Raw genomic sequence first — 21,539 nt, forward strand, 5'->3', positions numbered from 1 at the left:
CACATTCTCTCTCTCTCTCTCTCTCTCTCTCTCTCTCTCTCTCTCTCTCTCTCTCTCACACACACACACACACACACACACACACACAAATGAGTGAATCGGAAAAGTTTACAATCAAATTATTGCCGTTCTCAAAGGCTATACACGCTGGATCCCTCTTCTCCTACCAGTGAGAGCCACAGAGATGTTTCTAAGCTCGGCTCTCTGAGGAAGAGAAGTGTCTGTCCTCTTTTGCCTGCCTGGCAGTAGCTGTTATGGCTCTATGGCCTCAAAGGATAAGTAAGTGCTCTGCTATACATGTCACCTCAAGATGTCTAAATCACATTCGTAGTCAATTCTTTATAGAGAAGAGGAACACCAAGGAAAAGAACCTTCTATCATCCTAAGCAGGGCCGGCCACCATGAAGGCATTTTGCAAAGCCTTACATAACCACTCCTGCAAACAACGGAGCAGAATAAAAAGTCACAAGTAGAGGCTTTTTTTTTTTCTTGGAAGTAGCACAGATGATGCTGTCTATGTTTTATTAGTTATAGAGATCTAAAACAAGTCTTGAATCAAAGGGAGTATGATTAGCTTAGACCTTTGGATAGAGGTGGATGAAATTACATTGAGGGTCAGCAGAGGCTTTTGCCACCCCAACCTAGAGCAGAGCTGGGTTTTGTATAATTCTTGGTCCCTGCCCCATTTCTGAGTGGAGCTTGATATAAACACTAAGCAACAAACCTCGCCTAGGAATATGTATTTCCAGGGCTCCTGGCCTGCAGCATTGATGAAAATGAGAGAACTTTGGTGAAGCTGCATGCAAGGCCCACTGCTTCTGCTAGAGAGGCTATCCCAAAAAGCTCTGGCACACGCTCCACTCTGTTCATAGCAGCCTTGTTTAGAATAGCCAGAAGCTGGAAAGAACCCAGATGCCCCTCAACAGAGGAATGGATACAGAAAATGTGGTACATTTACACAATGGAGTACTACTCAGCTATTAAAAAGAATGAATTTATGAAATTCCTAGGCAAATGGATGGACCTGGAGGGCATCATCCTGAGTGAGGTAACCCAATCACAAAAGAACACACATGATATGCACTCACTGTTAAGTAGATATTAGCCCAGAAACTTAGAATACCCAAGATACAATTTGAAAAACACATGAAACTCAAGAATAAGGAAGACCAAAGTGTGGATACTTCATTCCTTCTTAGAATGGGGAACAAAATACCCATGGAAGGAGTTACAGAGACAAAGTTTGGAGATTAGACAGAAAGAAGGACCATCTAGAGACTGCCTCACCCAGGGATCCATCCCATAAACAGCCACCAAACCCAAACACTATTGCATATGCCAGCAAGATTTTGCTGAAGGGACCCTGATATAGCAGTCTCTTGTGAGCCTATGCCAGTGCCTGGCAAATACAGAAGTGGATGCTCACAGTCATCTATAAGATGGAACACAGGGCCCCCAATGGAGAAGCTAGAGAAAGCACCCAAGGAGCTGAAGGGGTCTGCAACCCTATAGGTGGAACAACAATATAAGCTAACCAGTACCCCCCCAGAGCTTGTGTCTCTACTTGCATATGTAGCAGAGGATGGCCTAGTAGTCCATCAATGGGAGGAGAGGCCCTTGGTCTTTCGAAGACCATATGCCCCAGTACAGGGGAATGCCAGGGCCAGGAAGTGGGAGTGGGTAGGTTGGGGAGCAGAGCGGGGGGGGGGGGTATAAGGGACTTTTGGGATAGCATTTGAATTGTAAATAAAGAAAATATCTAATAAAACTTGTTTAAAAAAAAAAAAAGCCGGATGCATGGCTTTAATCCCAGCACTCAGGAGGCAGAGGCAAGTGGATTTCTGAGTTTGAGGCCAACCTAGTCTACAAAGTGAGTTCCAGGACAGCCAGGGCTATACAGAGAAACCCTGTCTTGCAAAACCAAAAAAGAAAAAGAAAAAGGAATCCTAGGACACATTTGACAAATTAAAACTGACACTTCAAATTGTGATACCATGAATCTGAGTTAGTGCAGGGGGCAATTAAAAGATAATTCTCATGTTATTGTCTCCTTCCATGTTAGCATGTCCATTGGTATTTTTACTATTCAGATCATGTTTAGGTAGCTATACTGTTGAGGTATTCTTGGGTGTAGTTTCCTTGTCATTTGTAGGAGACACAATCTTGAAGCATACTTACTGGTCCTCTGGATCTTACAGTCTTTTCACTCCTTCCTCTCATGTCATTCCTTGATGGTTTGTTGTGATGGTCCTTCTTGTTGTGATCATTTGTATATGTTCAGCCCAAGGAGTAGCAGGTGTGGCCTTTTTGGAGTAGGTGTGTCACTGTGGGTGTGGGCTTTAAGACCCTCATCCCAGTTGCCTGGAAGTGAGTATTCTGCTAGCAGCCTTCAGATGAAGACATAGAACTCTCAGCTCCTCCTGCACCAGGCCTGCCTGGATGCTGCCATGCTCTCATCTTGATGATAATAGACAGAACATCTGAACCTGTTAGTCAGACCCAATTAAATGTTGACCTTATAAGAGTTTGGTCATGGAGCCTGTTCTTAACACTAAAACCCTAAGACAAGCTAAAGTGCAGCGGTTTTGCTGTGGATGTTTTAATTAAGGCTGGGCACCCCACAAGCAGTTGTTCTCTGCATTTGACCAGTTGTGATTTTCTGTAATGGTCTCTGTCCTTCGCACACAGAAGCTTCTCTCTCTCTCTCTCTCTCTCTCTCTCTCTCTCTCTCTCTCTCTCTCTCTCTCTCTCTCTCTCTCTCTTTGGTTTTTCGAGACAGGGTTTCTCTGTTATAGCCCTGGCTGTCCTGGAACTCACTTTGTAGACCAGGCTGGCCTCGAACTCAGAAATCCGCCTGCCTCTGCCTCCCGAGTGCTAGGATTAAAGGTGTGTTCCACCACTGCCCGGCTGAGAGAAGCTTCTCTAATGAGGACTGAAAAATACACTTAACTCTGGATATAAGGATGCTTTGAATACAGTTAGGAATTATATATAGTAAAGTGGGCTCCACTCTTAACAAATAATGACTGGTGAGGGAGGGAGAATTAGTCTTCCCCAGGGATGAGTCCCATAATTGGTTATCCAATACCAAGTGGTTAGCCCTGAAATAATATACACACAAGCAACAATAAATGGACTCAGCAGGTTTGTATGTGTATATCTATGCATATATATGTATAGCAATATTATTAATAAAGGAGACCATGAATTTGAGAAACTGTAAGACATGGAAGGGATGAAGGAAGGGGAGGGATGGTAGAAATTATATAATTTTAAAAATTGCAAAAAAAAAAAAAGAAATATCACAGGTATCACAAAACTATGTACAACTCCTTTTGCAAGGTAGCAGTGGTGCACATCTTTAATCTCAGCAGTCAAGAGGCAAAGGCAGATAGATGTATGTGAGTCTGAGGCCAGCCTGGTCTACAGGGTTAGTTTCAGGACAGGCAAAACTACACAGTAAATTCTGTCTCAAAAAAAAACAAACAAAAAATAGTACAACTTTTTATATATTGGTTAAAAATAAAGGAAAAACTAAACTGCATTTTATTGGTTACTTTTTAACTTTTAAAGTTCTTTTTAAAATGTATAGGTATGGGTATTTTGCCTGCATGAATATCTATATGCCTGCAGAAGCAAGAAGAGGCTATTGGAACCCCAAGACTAGAGTTACAGAGGGTTGTAAGATGCCATGTAGGTGATGGAACTCAAACCTGAGTCCTCTGGAGAAGCAGCCAGTGCTCTTAACTGCTGAGCCATCTTTTGAATTCAATCAATCAATCAATATATAAATAAATTGAAATAAAATATTTATTAAATGATGACATCACAGGATTTACAAAGATAAATGGTAAAAGGGGAAAAATTTTTAAATTGCAGACCAGCAATACGGCTCAATAACTAAAGGCACTTGTTGCCAGCTTGATGTCCAGAGTTCAGGCCCCAGGACTCACATGATGGAAGGAAATAATTGACTTCCAGAGGTTGTCCTTTGACCTACACACAGACACACAGACACACACACTGAATAAATTTTATAAAAAAGAAAAAATTGCTGGGAGAAGGTCTTTGTGAAAAATCATATTTAGAATTTCCTCAGCAGGGCGGTGGTGGCACATGCCTTTAATATCAGCACTTGGGAGGCAGAAGCAGGTGGATTTCTGAGTTCGAGGCCAGCCTGGTCTACAAAGTGAGCCCAGGATAGCCAGGGCTATACAGAGAAACCATGTCTCAGAAAACCAAAATAGATAAATAAATAAATAAATAAATAAATAAATTATAATTTCCTCACACCTAGAGGAACATTTGAACAGTGGAAATCCTAGCCACGGGAAGCTTATTCATTGAGGTGGTGGAGAGAATGCTCTCCATTGGAGTAGACTCAGTACCCATCACTTCTCTCCTGCCCCTAAATGAAGAACATGGCACGTGATTCAAAGAGGGAAAGATGGTTCATACTTATTATGGTACCAGGCCCAAAGTCTGCTCCCATCTGACAGAAACCCGAGTAAGGCTTCGAGACTGATTTCTCATTCAGCCCAAGGAGGTGGGATGATGGGACCTCATTCACACATTAAAGGAAACATTTCTTTTCCTCTTGCCCCTTTCCTCATGGTTTTCAATTCCATAAAACTTTCAGACCCTATTAGGCTAATCAGATAAAGTATTTGAATTAATTACCATTAGGGGATTACTGAATTCAGAAAACAAATGCTTACAAAAAATATACTGCCTAGTTAATTTAGAAAACATAGTCTTTTCCTCCTTGATTACATGCTTATTGTAGAAAAATTTATAATCCAATCATATATATGTATATGTATATATATAATCTTCATTCAACTTCATCTCTTTTTGTGTATGTACTGTTGTCATGATATATATAGATATATAAAATACATGCTAATCTGAAATCTGTTTATATTCTATTTTGAACAATAAATCATATTACAAATATATCTTTGACAGCCTGTGAAAGTTTCCGTGGTAGGCACTCAGTCTTCACAATGGTAAAGGTCTGAGTCGCTCATTACAATAAGCCACCTAGGCCAGCTGAAATTTCAGCTTGGCAATGCGAGCCAGAGACTTAGGACACAGTGGCGGCTGATCTTGTCTGTCTTTGTACTTGGTCCTAATAGCTTCCACAATCTTAGCCAGAGCACCTGTGTGACGGCAACAGCGGTGCATGTCTTCTTGTGGACCATGCTCCCCAGCCTGGCCTTTCCCTTGATGATGCAGTAGGGAACCCCCATCTTTCCACACAGCACAGGCAGGAAAACCACCTGCTCAGAAAGATCTGCATCATGGGCAACCACCACCAGCTGAGCCTTCCTGTTCTCCACCAAGGTGGCCTGTACTTGTGGGCAAACTTAAGCAGCCTAGTAGCCGTTTGCCTGCCAGGGCCTGGGTGAACTGGTTAATGGCAGGGAGTGCTTTGAGCTGCTTCTAGAGGATGGCTCTTTGCTGCTGCAGCCTGTAGCAAGCTGAGCTGTGGGACCATCCAAGCCCCGCGGGAACCACCTGAGCCCTGAAAGGAGGCCAAGCATGTGAAATCTCTTTTAGGCTGGTTGTCCTGCCCAATGCTGAAGTTCTTGGGCCTTTTCTCAAAGAAACCTTTTTGGCCTCCTGTTTTTTTCACTACAGCAGGGGGCCGGTGCCACCTTCTTCACCTTGACCTTCTTTCCTTTGGGCAACTTGCTCAGCTGGAGAAGAGAGCTGCAATTAAATTAAGGGGGGGGGGGAGCAGGGAGGTTCTTTCTTTCTTTCTTTCTTTTCTTTTTTTTCTTTTCTTTTTTTTTTTTTTTTTTTTTTTTTTTTGGAGATAGACTTCTCTGTGTAGCCCTAGCCATCCAGGCTGGCCTCGAACTCAGAAATCCGCCTGCCTCTGCCTAAAGGCATGTGCCACCACTGCCTGGCTTGCAATTAACTCTTAACTCCAAACTAAATGTCTTTATTATGGTTTACAAACTAAGGCAATTTCGAGATGACTTTTACTGTCTCCTGCAACTGGAGTGTGAGTTATGTGGTCATCAGAGAACAGCAGGTTGAAGAGGCCAGCAGCAGCCCATTCACAATACCTTGTGATTTTTAATTCTTTTGCCTACAAGCATCCTCTGTAGCCAGACACTTAAAACATTTTCACTACAGGCCCCCAATAGCCACCCCAAATATTAACCACAAGATTCACGGATAGATAGTTTTTATTAAATATCATAAATATAGTTTTATTCATCTCTGGATCCAAAATTATCATTTTATTTAACCCCTTCATTTTTTAATAAAAAAAAAAGCTTTAATGGGGAATAAAGTGTAAATAATTTCTAGTCTGCTAGATTCCCAGTACCTGATTGACAGCTCCATGCACATTATTTATTTTACCCACATTGGAAAGGCAGACATTACAAAGCTCTACAAGTACACAGCAGAGTGAGGTGGCATGGTTCAGCATTGAAAGCACTCATGTCACCACTCCGGTCTACCCAGATCTTTTTGAGACGCCACTCAGGCTTCCATTAGTCCTTTCTCATTTAGACACATGGGATACCAGCCCTAGAAAATTTCAACTACCAGAGACGAGTAATGAAGTTCAGTGTCAAAACATCAAGTCTCTTAGTTTGAGTTATAAAATGTATGTTAAATCTAAACATATTGCTAAAGTGTTAACTTCATCTGTAATAAAGCATTAAGTACGGGCCTCTATTAATGAATACTGAACCCCTGGGAAGTGATAAGCAAAGCAGAACGCATGGTTACCATGGTTACACATACTCTTTGTTGTATTTCAGTGCCACATAATCTGATTCAAAGTAATAAACATCAGGTCATCATTTTTGTCATCAGCACTGTGGAACTAACTACCTCTGGTCAGGGCCACCCTTCAAGGTGAAGTTCTCAGGGTGTATCGATGTTCCTGAGGTTCTGATAAAGATGGCATCTGAGCTGAAACATAGTCTAGGATAGAGGACAGCTCTGACTCTCCAGAGACTGGCATGCGTTCAGAACCCGTGTCCAGAGGGTTACTGCTGTTCTCATTACAGTGCTCTTTGGAGGCACTGCTATCTCCCACCACATCTACTTCTTCCTCAGAATCTCTTTAAGGATGACTGAATTTCAGAAACAGGTCCTGAAGCTAACTAAGCAGCCAGCTGATTTCGTCGTTCCACAGGTAGGCAGGCAGTTACTAGTTTGTGGTTCTCCAACTTGACCTGCACATCTGACTTTGTGCAAGGCACGAAATGGTCTATTCAACCTTCCTGCTTCCTACTGCCACAGAACACTGAAGTCTGGGTTTCCAAATCCCCATTTCCAGCGACTGGTTCTTCCTGCAGCACACAGAAACCAGGGGTATTTTGTTTACAGTTTATAGCACCTGAGTCACTGATCAACACTATTGACAGTCAAATAGCTTGTGATTTCTTCTACTAATAATGCAGCATTAAGTGCTGCACTGACATTCACCTTTTTAACTTCCCTTTTCTCACAATCATCTGATAGAAGACATCGACAAGCTCAGTTAGCCCCTTAAAAGTCTGCATCATGGTCCACTACTGTCCTCCTATGTTTTACTGGCTCCTTGTCTGGTTTTACAGGCAAATCTTCTGAACTGTTTGTGGCTTCAGCTCTAAGACATTGTTGTTTAATGTTCTTTAACACTGGTGGCCCCAGAACTCATGTCTCTAGCTGCATAAGTATCAGAAGATGGCCTAGTCGGCCATCATTGGGAAGAGAGACCCATTGGTCTTGCAAACTTTATATGCCTCAGTACAGGGGAATGCCAGGGCCAAGAAGTGGGAGTGGGTGGGTAGGGGAGCAGGGTGGGGGGAGGGTATAGGGGACTTTTGGTATAGCATTGGAAATGTAAATAAGGAAAATATCTAATAAAATAATAATAAATTAAAAAGGCCGGGCGGTGATGGTGCATGCCTTTAATCCCAGAACTCGGGAGGCAGAAGCAGGTGGATTTCTGAGTTCGAGGCCAGCCTGGTCTACAGAGTGAGTTCCAGGACAGCCAGGGCTATAACAGAGAAACCCTGTTTCGGAAAACCAAAAAAAAAAAAAAAAACCCAAAAAACAAAAACAAAACAAACAAACAACAACAAAAAAAGACTGGTGGCAGCTGGCTCTGTCTGCCTTCTCTCACAACTCTCTAGGGCCTGCCTTTCTAGGTCATCCTTTTCCGAAGAAGAAAGTCTTCTTTCCTAGGGATTGTCCAAGATTCTCGAGCGCTCACTCTGCTGTTTTACATCAGAAGTTCTTCAGTTATTATTTCCTTTCTGAATTAGCACAGGCTTTGGTCTCTTCTTTGGTGATCTTGATTGTACTTGAGAATGAGAAGAGATTTCTTCTGGGTGAGCGATGCTATAATTCCTTAAAGTTCTACCATAAAAAGATTCATCCAAGGCGTTTAACCTCCCGCGGAACAGTAGATCAGGAAGCGCCCTACTATGGCAAGTCCCTACGATACTACAATACAATACGGCCATCACGATCCACACTCATTGGGAAACCTGTACAACCAAAGAGCTATCATTGTGGAAATATTATTTCTTTATATCCTGAAGGAGATGGAGCTATGATTTACGATTAAGTTTAAGCTTCGGGATATCAGACTCTCGGCTTCAGCCTCGGAGAATACTAGAACCTCTTAAACGCCTCACTTTTGAAGTGTTTCTCCTAGTACTTAATTTCCAAGCATCTGTATTTTATGTCATCACTGTTAATGTCCATGTTACACTGAGACTTCAGGAATTACTTATACGGATGCACTAGCACAACTTGTTGCCTCTCACGTGGGGCCCACCACCGCGGACATCTTGGGGAGGCGCCCCGTGCCGCTTGCCGGCTGCTACACTGACTGACAGACTGCACCAACTCCAGCGCCCTCCGCACTCCACAAAGGTGCAGCCTGCGCTTCTAAGTCCCCTCCCCCTCCCCACAACCCCCTTCATTTTTAATAAAGGATTTGTGCACGGTTGGCAAGCACTACACCCCAGGCATATACTGTTAGCCCTGACTTATTAAGGTCAACACAATTTCTTAAAAAAAAAATGTATGAGGCATAAGGAGACTTCTCTTACCCATCCTTTGGAGAACCACAATTTTTGTTTCCTTTGGACTCCTAGGATCTTCCTGCACTAGTGATGGGACACAAAAATTCATTGAGGTCTCTCTCTCTCACACACACACACACACAGAGAGAGAGAGAGAGAGAGAGAGAGAGAGAGAGAGAGAGAGAGAAAAGAGCAGGAGAGAGGCAAAGAAACTGAGTGTGTGTGTGTATGTATATATGTATGTATGTATACATGTATACATGTATATATTACATATGTATATATGTATGTGTATGTTACATGTGTGTTGTGTGTATATATTATATAAATATATAGTCATACATGCATATATTATATGTTCACACTAATAATTTATATTTGATATATTATATATGTAATAGTATGTGTGTGTGTATATATATGTATATATATATATATATATATATATATATATATATATATATATAGTCTTGCAGGAGGAAGGAAAAGAAAGATAGCATAGAAACGTTCCTGCTAGCAATTGGATGTGGCAAGAAAACTGATTTCTTTTTCCATTTCTTGTCCTATCTTGGAGCACAGGGCCCCTGCAGGTTCATTCCATGAAACCAAACTATTTGTGCACTAAATCATAATCTGGAGGCTGGGACAGCTGATATCTTTTTTACTACTATCAGAAGGCAAGATAATCATTAATCTGAGGCCAGCCTGAACTGCAGAGAGACCCTAACTCAAAAATAATTTATTTAATGTTACATTAGTTTAAAAAAATAGAAAATAACAAATGCCAACAATGTAAAGAGGAACCAGGGGAGAGGCTCAACAGGTAAAGCATTAGCCTCCCACGTCTGACTACATGAGTCCCCAGCACCCATGTACAAAGCTGGAGGCAAGGATACAGACCTGGAATCCAAGTACTCTGTCACAAGATGGGAGGCAGACATAGGATAGAGCCTGGAATTCATGAGCCAGCTAGCCTGGAGTATGCATCCTGGCAGAAATGAGAGAGATCCTGCCTCAACAAAGTAGAATGGAACAACTCCCAGAAATCATCCTCTGACCTCCAGACTCATATCCACTCCTAGACACACAAAATCAATTAATTCATTATTCATTAAAAGAATGCAAATAGATCAAATCACCATCAAAAGGGCTAGCAGATGGCCTATCAGGGAAAAGCACTTGCCTTACAAGCCTGGTGACCTGACTTTCATCCTGAGAACACCTATTGTGAAAGAGAAAACCAACTCTGACCTCCACATCCAGGCTATCACACACACACACACACATAATAATAATAATAATAATAATAATAATAATAATAATAATAATAATAATTTTAAAGAACCCTTTACCAATACTGACTGAAATGCCTTGGAGTTTGCTGTTGCTGCTTGTTTTAATTTTAATATGTGGAAATCAGGCTGGATTTAAGTTTGCAGCCATCTTCCTCCCCATCTCTTGTGTTATGATTATAGCATTACACCAGACACTATTTGGATTTTAGTTTGGTTTTTCTTTTAATTTATGTGTATGAATATTTTGTTTGTTGCATCACATGAGTGCCTGGTGCCTGCAGAGGCTAGAAGACAGTACTGGGTCCCCAAGAACTGGAGATGCAGAGGGTCAAGAGCCACCACATGGGTGCTGGGAATTGAAGCTCCTCAGGCTGCTGCAAGAGCAGCCAGTACTCAGTCTTTAAGGAATCTCTCCAGCCCCTGATTTGAATTTTTAACATGGGTTTAACATGATTCAGCAGGCAGGTAGTTTTACTGAGGTACATACATCCCCATCACTGCTAATGTGAAATGTTACAGACACTATGCAAAACAATCTTGCAATTTCTCAAATAAGTGGAATTATCAGATAATCCAGAAGTTGAATATTATACAAATAATTCTCAAACAAGTATTCTGAATACACACATGAACCTATGATATATACACATACCCTATGATACCTTTAATTTATGAATTAGACATGGTAATGGGTTAATAATGATAATAATAAAATATAAATAAATTAATATAATAATAAAATAATTATGGCAATACATAAACAAAAGTTATGTGGACAGGTTGCTCTCTTTCAAAATGCATGAGTGTTTTGTATTTATGATTTCATCACAATTGAAGTCTCCCTTTGAATGGCATCTTTTCACCCTAAATTCTTTTTTAATATTTATATATTTATTATTGTGTATATATGTATGAGTTGCATATATATGTGTGTGTGTATATATATAGGTATATATATTATATATGGAGACATCAGAGAACAAATTTTTGGAGTCAGTTCTTTCCTATTACCTTGGAACATGGGGATAAAACTCAGGTCATTAGGCCTGAGCAGCACATACATTTTACCCACTGAGCATCTGCCTTGCCAGTCCTTAATTAATTCTTCAACTCTGCCTGAATATGGCCCTGTCTTCATCATCAACTTCTCCAGTAGTTCATCAATATTTTTCAGTGGAAATCTACTCCTGAATCTAGACACCCATCCTCTTTTTTTTTTTTTTTTTTTTTTTTTTTTTTAATGCAGTGCACTTTCCACATACAAACTTAATGCCATGGCCAGCCAGCCTCAGTGCTCCACACACAGTTCAGCTGTCTGTAGCTTTTATAATTTGAGTGGTGGTCACACAACTAGTGTGAATCGCTGTTTTTTGGTTTTTTTTTTTCTCTACAATTTCATAGAAAAGGAATTTTTAGCCTCCATCTCAACAACCTCAGCAGACAGGCTCTTTCTTAGTTCAGAAATCTTCACTACAGGGTGGGAGAGATGGCCCAGTGGTTAAGAGCACTGACTGCTCTTCCAGAGTGCTTGAGATGGATTCCCAGAACCCACATGGTGGCTTTGATAAACTTTAACTCCAGTTTATGAGATCTCATGCCCATCTTCTGTTCTTTGTGGGCAGGAAGCATGTAAGTGGTATACAGACAGACAGACAGGCAAAACACTTGTATGTGTGCTAAATCTTAATAAAATTAAGATTTAATTTTTTTTCACCTTTTTAAATTTAAAAATAATGGAATATACTTACATTCATTAGAATTTTGAAAAACTATTACCTCGAGATTCAACCCTCAGTACTAAAAAGTCTAAAACTGTGGCTAAGAATTCTCATGCAGCTAAAATCAGAAATAGGACAATGAAAAGAAAGAAAGAAAAAAGAGAGGGAGAGGCTAATAAAATACAGGATGCATCAATGCAGGGCTGGCAATTAGAGGAAGACTGGGAGTGACCAGTTCTTTCCTCCCACCTGTGGACCAGCAGATCAAAGTTATGTGTTGGGCGGGCAATATAAAAAGAGAGGCACATATGAGAATTCCTAAATGAAAACCAGTACATTGTATGCTAATTTAAAAGACTAATTTTAAAAGTGGAAGTCTCATGTCTGGCTGAGCAGTTTAGTCCTTGCCTGTAATCTCAGTGCCTAGGGGGCTGAGGCAGGAGGATCGATTGTGTGGGTTCTTGGACAGAGTAATAGAGTGAGATCCTTTTATAACAATAAAAATATTCTTCTGCCAGGTGTGGCAGGACATATCTGAAACTCCAGCACTCAGAAGGCTGAGATAAGAAGTTGAGGCCTGACTCTACATAGTGAGTTCCTGGCCAATCACAGGCCAAAGAGCGAGATGCTGGCTCAAAATATTTGTTTTTCATTTACTACCCTTCTTTAGAAAGGATCCAACATTAGTAAGGACAGAAGGGACCATTAAAATGTAAAGGAGGAAAACAAAGTGCTTTTAATTTCAGTATAAACCTGAATGTTAACAGGCCGGTGTCCACCATCCACGGGAGAGGAATTGAGCTAGGGAAAGGGCCAAGGCTTTGGCAGCCCAGAGAGGTTGCCAGTATTTCCCATTTCCCACCTAGGGAAGGAGATTATATAGGTTGCCACTTGCTAATGGAGGCTGGACTGTTCTGGGGCTGGAGCCTGCCTCAGTATTTAAACTGGAGGTGGCTGGCTGCAGTTTTCAAAAACAAAATCTAGGTTCGGGGAGCTTCCTTGGAGTTGAGTGCAAGCTTGTAGTCAAAACGACGGAGCCAAGCCATTCCGGCCTGCACCCGCGCAAAAACAAAACAAAGCAAAAAATCGGCGAGCCTTAAAAAAAATAATAAACTCGCAGCAGAGCGTGCGTAAAGAAATATTTATTTCCCCCTCCCCCCCCCCCCCGCAAATGTTTGGGAACCCTCCCATTGTTTCCTAGCATTTGGCACATTTGGAGAGCTAGGTTGCTGTTTTCTAGCTGCGGCTTTGTAGAAGTCTACGAAGCCGAAGCCACGGAAACCAATGGTCCTGAAATTCTTCTGGCTCGAAAGGCCTGGGAGTCTCTGCCCTAGGCACTACCACACCATACCCCCCCCCCCCCCGCTCCTTTTCTAAGATCTTTGCTCCTTTTCTCCCTGCACAGGTCTCCTAAGGAAGAAAATCTCCAAGGATTTTCTCTGGGAAGGCACCTTCGAGTTTTTAACAGAATGCCTGTATAAGGTAGTGTAAGTAGTGTACAGAGTCTACAGGAGTACCCTTTTAACTACCGTCGAAGCATGTGACTGTAACGAAGTGAAAATGGCCTTTTTAGTGTGTGTGTGTGTGTGTGTGTGTGTGTGTGTGTGTGTGTGTGTGTGTGTGTGTGGCACTTGGGAATTAAAAGACTCTTTCTGACAGGCTCTCACAAAACACTGATCTTGAACCAACTACGTAGTAGTTGAGACTGGGTACTTTGGAACCTCCTGTCTCTGCCTCTCAAATACTGGAATTACAGACATTCGCTCCCATACCACATCTACTCACAAGACATTTGAATTGGCTTCTTCGGATCCAATTATTTAAATGTCTGGGGGAATTTTATAGCTAAATCTCATGTGGGTATATAATCTAGAAAATGTAATAAATATACTTGTCATTTTTAAAAGTTTTTGTTTGTTTGTTTGTTTTGTTTTGTTTTGTTTTGTTTTGTTTTGTTTTGTGAGACAGGGTTTCTCTGTATAGCTCTGGCTGTCCTGGAACTCACTCTGTAGACCAGGCTGGCCTCATACTCAGAAATCTGCCTGCCTCTGTCTCCCAATTGCTGGAATTTAAAGGCATGTGCCACCACTGCCCGGCTCTTAAAAAGTTTTTTAACCTATAAAATGTATTTTGGGATTCTGTTTAGCATATGAGGACTGCCAACATCACTCTTTGTTCGCTAGGACCATTACTTAATATTGTAAGGATCACTTTAACATAAGCACCGAGCTATCACAACCATCAGTCTAATAAAACGACTGCTACTCAGCCCATAGGCTTTTGGGGCCACGGGCCACGGGCCACGGGCCACGGGCCACAAGGAGATAATTTACTTCCTAGGCCGGTTGGCCAGCAGCAGCCTAATGTGCCCTCACAATTCTCTGCGTAACACAGAAGTTCGAATTTATGAGCAGTTCTAGAACTTTCAACTCTCATCTCTGCTGGAGATGACCAAAGGCAACTAAAGCCTGGAGAAAGCCTGGACGCCCGGGGCGGGGGGGGGGGGGGGGGGACGACACACACGACGGGACGAGACGACACACCGCCTTCCTTTCTTTCTTCCCTCGGGCGCATTTCGAGCCTGCCCTTTTGATTTGCTGAGCAAACTGAAGGGGGGCATTAGAAATTCAGCACTTCTGGATCCCAACTCTCCTCTTGTTCAAAGCAATCCAGTCTGGTGCGAAGGGACGCGGCCTGGTCTCACGAGAAGCAGATTCAGAGCCTTAGACCCCGTCCAATGGTCTTTTCCTTCAATTAACGCCCGCAACACACACACACACAGACGCACACGCGCACACACACACACACACGCACACACGCACATGCACACATGCATACACACACCACTGCCTGGAACATCCTTCGAATTAAGACACAAGTAATAAAGTAAAAAGTGCACGGACTTCGTAGTGAAACTGCCAAGTTGCCTGGCCTCCTGCAAAAAGGCCCGCCACTTTGAGTACGGGACAGCTAGGGCTGGTGCCATTGGGAAACTCTGTCTCGAACACGTACCCCGCGCCCCCCTCCCCGCAACAAAAGTGAAATGCCAACCAAAGGCCTGTAAAGGCAAAACTGTAGAACAAATCGTGCAGTGCCAAACACAAGGACCACAAAAACAAGGATATTAACACTTGAGAACATCTTTTGGAAAATTATACAGCCATTTTAAATTTGACTCGCCATTTTCTAGACGGGGGGATGGGGGGAGGCAAGATAGTCCCAGGAAAAGGAAGGGGGAGGGGCGTGAATGTGGAGGCAGAGCGTTCTCCCGCCTTTTGAGGTTAGATACCCCAGAATTAGGCGGGCTTTTGGTTCAAGGCAGCGCAAGTTTCTACGATGCATTTTGTACTAAGAGCAAGCTATCTAACTCCGCAAAGGCGCCAAACTCAAGTAACTTAGGCATTTTTGGGTCTCTTAAGATTTTGGCAGAGTCCTTTACAAGCCGGTTCATTCCTAAAAATCACAACGCTCTAGAAGTATTTGAAGAGGCATAAAGGGTTTCTTGCAAGGTGTCCGTCCTACTTGCGCCCGTGTCACCCCGAAGACGCTGCTGAGTTCGTCGGCAAAGCCAACTCGCTTCGTTCTGGGAAAGCTTCAGGAACCAACTCAAAGCTCGAAAAGCTGGCCTTGGTGGCTTCCAGCACTTGGGAGGCAGCGGCAAGCCAGTTCGAGGCCAGTACACTCTACGGTGTGTGTTCTAGGACAGCTAGGGATGCACAGAGAAACTTTGCCTCGAAAAGCCACCAAAAAAAAAGCCCAAAAAGCCAAAATAAAACAAAACAACCCCCCAAAACTACAAAACCCGGCTTCCTGCCTACCTAAACATATTAGGGCTCTAATTCAGACTGTAGGTGCGAGAGTACAAAAACAACAAACAAAGCCCTAGTCATAAGTCACCGAGTCCTTGGTCGAGTCCAGTGTCCAAAGGGTGGCGGGAGGGGGAACCCATTTTGTTAGACTGCGCGTTCCCAACCCGTAAATCCACGTAAAATTTTTCCTTGGGGGACGTAAAATTACATGCTTCCGAACATAATATTTGAGGGTGTGCGAGCTGGTGCGAACTCGGAGCTGCTAAATTGTGATTCACAGTCTCGTGCAGCCCCTTAATGCTCTGGGACGCCTAGGTAGAGTTGAAAAGGCAGTTAACAGCACGTGGAAGCGGGTCTCCGCGCGTGCGTGCGCGCGCGCGCGCGTAGGGAGCTCAAAGTCCGACCGGCACTTTAACAAACATTCTCCCTGTCATCAGAGCACCCCCTACAATGTAGTCCCACCCTACAGCGTAGTCCCACCCATTCCGAATGGAAACACTATTTCTAATGGGGGCTTGAGCGGAGGCACACTACTGATCCCTAAGAGGCACAAGGGCTGACCACGCTATAAAAGGGGCGTGACTCCTCGACGAGCGCCACTCGGGTACGGGAGAAGCAGCTGGTACCACCTCTGGCCCCGACCTCCGCACTAGCTCGGAAGCCAAGAAGTCCGCAGAAGCTGGTGACTTAACAACCCACCGCGCTCCGGTCATGGAATCTCACAAAAAGTGCCGCTGCTGTTACTGCACTGACTTGAAGACCTTTGTTGAAGCAATGGAGGAGGAAACACTTCAGGGTCAGTCGGTGCCGCCTCGACGCGTTTAGATTCGAGAAGAACTCGGGAGGACAACTTTTTTTTCTGTGCGCGCGCACGCGTGCGCGCGCACAGAAAGTGACGAAGTGCGGTCAGCTTCTCCGACCTTCGCAGTCTCCGCCGCTCCTTTAGAGTGGCGCCTCGCTCTTCCCAGCCCTACCTAGGCTCCAAACCGCTTTTTTTTTCTTTTTCTTTTTCTTTTTTTTTTTTTTTTTTTTTTTTTCCTTCTCCAGATCCACAGCCTCTCTTGAGCTCAACGCTTTTGGAGGGAGCAAACTACCAGGAAAACGCGGAATCTGAAACAACTTTCTACTCTGACTTTGGAGCCAGCCAGAAGGAGGAAGAACTGGAGATGGAGAGTCAGTACCTGGACAGGGATAGGTTCTTAACAGGCAATTTAATTTGGGCTCGGCCTGATGTTCCCGGGTTGCGCTTGGGGGAAGCAGGGCGGCGGGAAGGGAGCCCCGGGGTGGGGGTGGGGGCGGGGGCGGCCGGGAGGGGAACTGTGTGGAGGGGCGGCGGCAAGGGAAGCGGGCCGCGAGGGGAGGAGAGCCGAGGCGGCGAGAAGGGGGCAGCAGGCGCAGGGGTGGCAGCGCCGTAGCGAGCGGGCGGCAGGTAGAGAGGCATCGAGGAGCCGGGACGGCAGCGCGGAGACGCGCGACCCGCGGCGTGGGAAGAAGGCAGCAGGTAGAGGGGCGGCGAGGAGCCGGGGCGGCGGCGCGGAGACGCGCGACCCGCGGCCCGGGGAGAAGGCAGCAGGTAGAGGGGCGGCGGAGAGCAGGGACGGACGGCGGCGCGGAGACGCGCGTTCCGCGGCCCGGGGAGAAGGCAGCAGGTAGGAGGGGCGGCACGAGACGCGCGACCCGCGGCCTGGGGAGAAGGCAGCAGGTAGAGGGGCGGCGGAGAGCAGGGACGGACGGCGGCGCGGAGACGCGCGTTCCGCGGCCCGGGGAGAAGGCAGCAGGTAGGAGGGGCGGCACGAGACGCGCGACCCGCGGCCTGGGGAGAAGGCAGCAGGTAGAGGGGCGGCACGAGACGCGCGACCCGCGGCCTGGGGAGAAGGCAGCAGGTAGAGGGGCGGCGGAGAGCAGGGACGGATGGCGGCGCGGAGACGCGCGTTCCGCGGCCCGGGGAGAAGGCAGCAGGTAGAGGGGCGGCGAGGAGCAGGGACGGACGGCGGCGCGGAGACACGCGTTCCGCGACCCGGGGAGAAGGCAGCAGGTAGAGGGGGCGGCACGAGACGCGCGACCCGCGGCCTGGGGAGAAGGCAGCAGGTAGGAGGGGCGACACGAGACGCGCGACCCGCGGCCTGGGGAGAAGGCAGCAGGTAGAGGGGCGGCGGAGAGCAGGGACGGACGGCGGCGCGGAGACGCGCGTTCCGCGGCCCGGGGAGAAGGCAGCAGGTAGAGGGGCGGCACGAGACGCGCGACCCGCGGCCTGGGGAGAAGGCGGCAGGTAGAGGGGCGGCGGGGAGCCGTTGCAGTCAAAGGCCACCCTTCCTCCCTTTCCCCGCGCGCCTCTTGGGCGCGCACCCCTCTAGATGGAGCCGCTCACCCACTCTTTTCCACAACTCTTTTGGGCACCAACGAGCTGGTCTTGTTTGTTTGTGCTTTTCCCCTTTCCCAGACTCTCTGTTCAACTCCATGTTTCTGGAAGAAACAAACTACCAGGAACACGAGGGATTCGAACCCTCAAGAAGAGAAGCAGCAACGCCGGTTGCAGAAGCACGGCAAGCCTGGAATGGGAATGAAAACCTTGGAGGCGGCTTCCTGGAGTCCAACGCTCAGCTGGGGGAGGCGGATGCCGTCCCCGTGCCGCAGTCCCTGATGCGTCCTCTGATGCAGCCTGTTGCTCAGTCTTCACCGCAACCCCTGCTGGCAAACCCGCTGCAGGCCCCGCAGCAGCCCGAGGAGCAGGAGGAGGAGCAGCCGGGGGAGGAGCAACCCCAACAGGAGCCGAAGCCTCGCCGCTACCGCATCTGCTTCACCCCGATCCAACTGGCGGAGCTGGAGGCCTTTTTCCAGCGCGTCCAGTACCCGGACCTGTTTGCTAGGTGAGTGGCTTTTTCCTGGGGTGGCGACCATGTGGCAGGCGGGCTCCCGGCTTTGCTGGGTGGTAGCACACCTGAGTCAGGGGTCCGCTAGGGGGCGCGAAGAGCCAGGGGTCCAACTTAGACCTGCAGGCTCTGGGCCAGCGGAGCGTGCAAAAGCTGGCACCGGTGGCCTGTCGAGCAGGAGGGAACCGATGGAGGAGCTACCTCGCAGCGGATCGAGAAACCTGATTTACTTAAAATGTTGGTAGTGAATTCAGAATGAGCTATTGCAGTTTGGCTTTAAAATATCATAGCAAAATAGTGTTTTTTCCGCATTTAGTGAACTTTTAAAAACTTTGATTTTGCGCGCAAAATTAGTGCCCCTGTGGTAGGGCAGGGCTACACCGGGAGCTCTTCTCCCACCCCGCCCCTGAGAGTGCTAAAATTTCCTAAGCCTGGGATTCGCTGTGGGCCTTCCAATTCTGGCCCTGGTGAAATGAAGGACCAGAATCGGATGGTGTGCATAAGCAATGAAGACAGAGCCCCTCTCTGACTTCGTGGCACTCAGCCTTCAATTTAGAAACAGAAAAAAATAATTTCCCCTGGGCACACTCGATCCTAAGTAGTTTTGTACTTCCTTCTTTGAAAGTGTATTTCGCTGTCTTAGAATAAACAAAAATATTCAGGTTCAAACATGATCATATTTGGGGTTAGGGTTTAGCTAAGTATTTTGCCAAGGAAGGCTGGAGTACTGAGTTGAGCCCCAACTATAGAACAGGGATGGGGTACTTTCTGGATAATTTGTACAGAGCAGTCTAAAGAAAAAGATTTCTAGGATTCTTTGCTGTTTCACAGACAGAAAAGTTATATTTAGCTAACTACCAGACATTTTCACGTGTTTCCCTTTTAAAAAAAAAATATTTAAATTGAACAGATAATTTGTGAATAGGAAGCCACCGCCTAAATCAAGCCTTTGTATTATAGAAAAAGGCATTGGAAGGTAGGGTTACAACATTGTCTTTCATTTTAGCCACAACTCCAAATACTCACCATTGCCTATTTTTCTCCCATCAGAGTGGAGCTGGCCCGACGCCTGGGCTTACCTGAACCTAGAGTGCAGGTTAGTACTTTTTCGAAAAGTGTGGGACAGGTATTCTAAAACACACATCAGGTTATAATTTCACTGACCTATGAAGGATCAAAATGTTATAAACATGTGATCTGTCATAGGCATTTCTTTTCAAATTCCATACAACTTCAATGTTATAAGGCTACAATTAGAGTTCAAGTAACTTGTCTAATCAGAAATTTATTTTTTCCAAGTTTAAAGAAAATTTTATTTTCTAAGTTGCCAGAAGAGCTAACTATTAAGAGTAAGTCCAAATGATGTTTCTATTTTATTTTATTGTAATGTTCATTTAATTTAATGGTAACTCAATTGATCATATGGTCGAAGATTCTCAAAAGGACATTTTCTTACATCTAAGATTTTGTTTTCCTATTTTTTAGCAGTATTTTAATGTATATTTTCTGGAATCTCACTGAGAAATGCTCTTCTCATGCTGCCTTCTTATCTGCGTTAATGTAAAATTCCTTTTTCATTTATTTAGGTGTTGATAAACTTTCTATTTCAGGAAATAAAAAGGTGACTACTTAAGGTTGTGGGGAAAATGTTTAAAACATAAGTGCATCAAATAACTATTTAGTAGAAAATTAGGACAGGCTTCTTTTGCCATACAATGGGTTTGTGGTGGGAATAACTGTATACTTATTTGTGGAGCATCCAGAAAGACACATTACCAGAAAGGACCTGGTACAGTTCACCTGCATCTATGGCCCAGAAAATAGTTTAAAAATAGTAAAGGGAGAGAAGGGAAATACAGCAATACCTCAAGCTCTACCCCAAGCTTAGTTTGCTATTTGTAATTTGAGTTGCATGTAGTTTTATTTTCTATTATGACATTCATGGTCCAATATCCTAAACAATTATTTTTTTCCCCTCTGATTGAAGGTTTGGTTTCAGAACAGAAGGGCCAAGTGGAGACGACTTCGACGGGCACAAGCATTCAGAAACATGGTTCCAGTCGCCATGAGTCCCCCTGTGGGTGTATATCTTGATGATCATTATGGTCCCATTCCTATTGTGGAGGTTATTTGGAAATGTTACCCAGTGGTGCCTCGTCCCATGCATCCTCAAATGATGCCTCTTCCACCCAGGCCCCCTCCAGGATTCAGAATGCCTCTACCATTTAGGCCACCCCCTCTACCACCTTTTCCCTGGCCACCTGTACCACCTGATGTGCACATACCCAATGCAGCGAGGGAATATAACCCCTTGCCCTTCCCCTTCCCCTTTCCCTTCCCCAACCCCAACCCCTTCCCCAACCCATTCCCCAACCCCAACCCCAATCCCCATCCCAACCCATTCCCCAACCCCAACCCCAACCCTAACCAAAACTTTGCTGGTCCCAGATACAGATACTGAAGTCTACATCAGTTTTCCAAAAGTGTTTTTCAATCTGATTTATATCGTTTGTAAACACTATCGCGCATTACCTGTCAAGAAGCTGTTAAACGAAATGTACAAAGTTAATGCCTTCTTTGTTTTGATTTTCAATAAAAGTTTGGATTAGCAGCATATTGGCTTTGAGAGTTATACCAATTTAAGGGTATAGATGAGATGTAGGGGTCTGCCCCACCTGGGGGTCCAACCTGTCTGCAGACACCAAACCCCAACACTATTGCTGTTGCCAAGAGGTGCTTGCTCACAGGAACCTGGTGTAGCTGTTCCTTGGAAGGTTCTCCCAGCAACTGACCAATG

The 21,539-nt window shown here is 45.1% G+C and overlaps 1 protein-coding gene and 1 pseudogene across 1 annotated transcript; one reads left to right on the forward strand and one right to left on the reverse strand.

Moving 5' to 3' along the window:
* Positions 1-6,850: 6,850 nt before the first annotated feature.
* Positions 6,851-8,483, reverse strand: LOC110286396 (ZZ-type zinc finger-containing protein 3 pseudogene; annotated as a pseudogene).
* An 8,003-nt stretch (positions 8,484-16,486) lies between these two features.
* Esx1 (ESX homeobox 1) lies at positions 16,487-21,203 on the forward strand. Its single transcript, XM_021153848.2, has 5 exons — positions 16,487-16,668; positions 16,920-17,045; positions 18,313-18,739; positions 19,793-19,838; positions 20,730-21,203. The coding sequence occupies exons 1-5, from the start codon at positions 16,584-16,586 to the stop codon at positions 21,201-21,203; spliced, it is 1,158 nt and encodes a 385-aa protein (XP_021009507.1). The 5' UTR covers positions 16,487-16,583.
* The last annotated feature ends 336 nt before the right edge of the window (positions 21,204-21,539 follow it).

The sequence above is a fragment of the Mus caroli genome, unplaced genomic scaffold, assembly GCF_978045245.1.
Source record: "Mus caroli unplaced genomic scaffold, Mus_caroli_1 scaffold_5, whole genome shotgun sequence".
Lineage (NCBI taxonomy): Eukaryota > Metazoa > Chordata > Mammalia > Rodentia > Muridae > Mus > Mus caroli.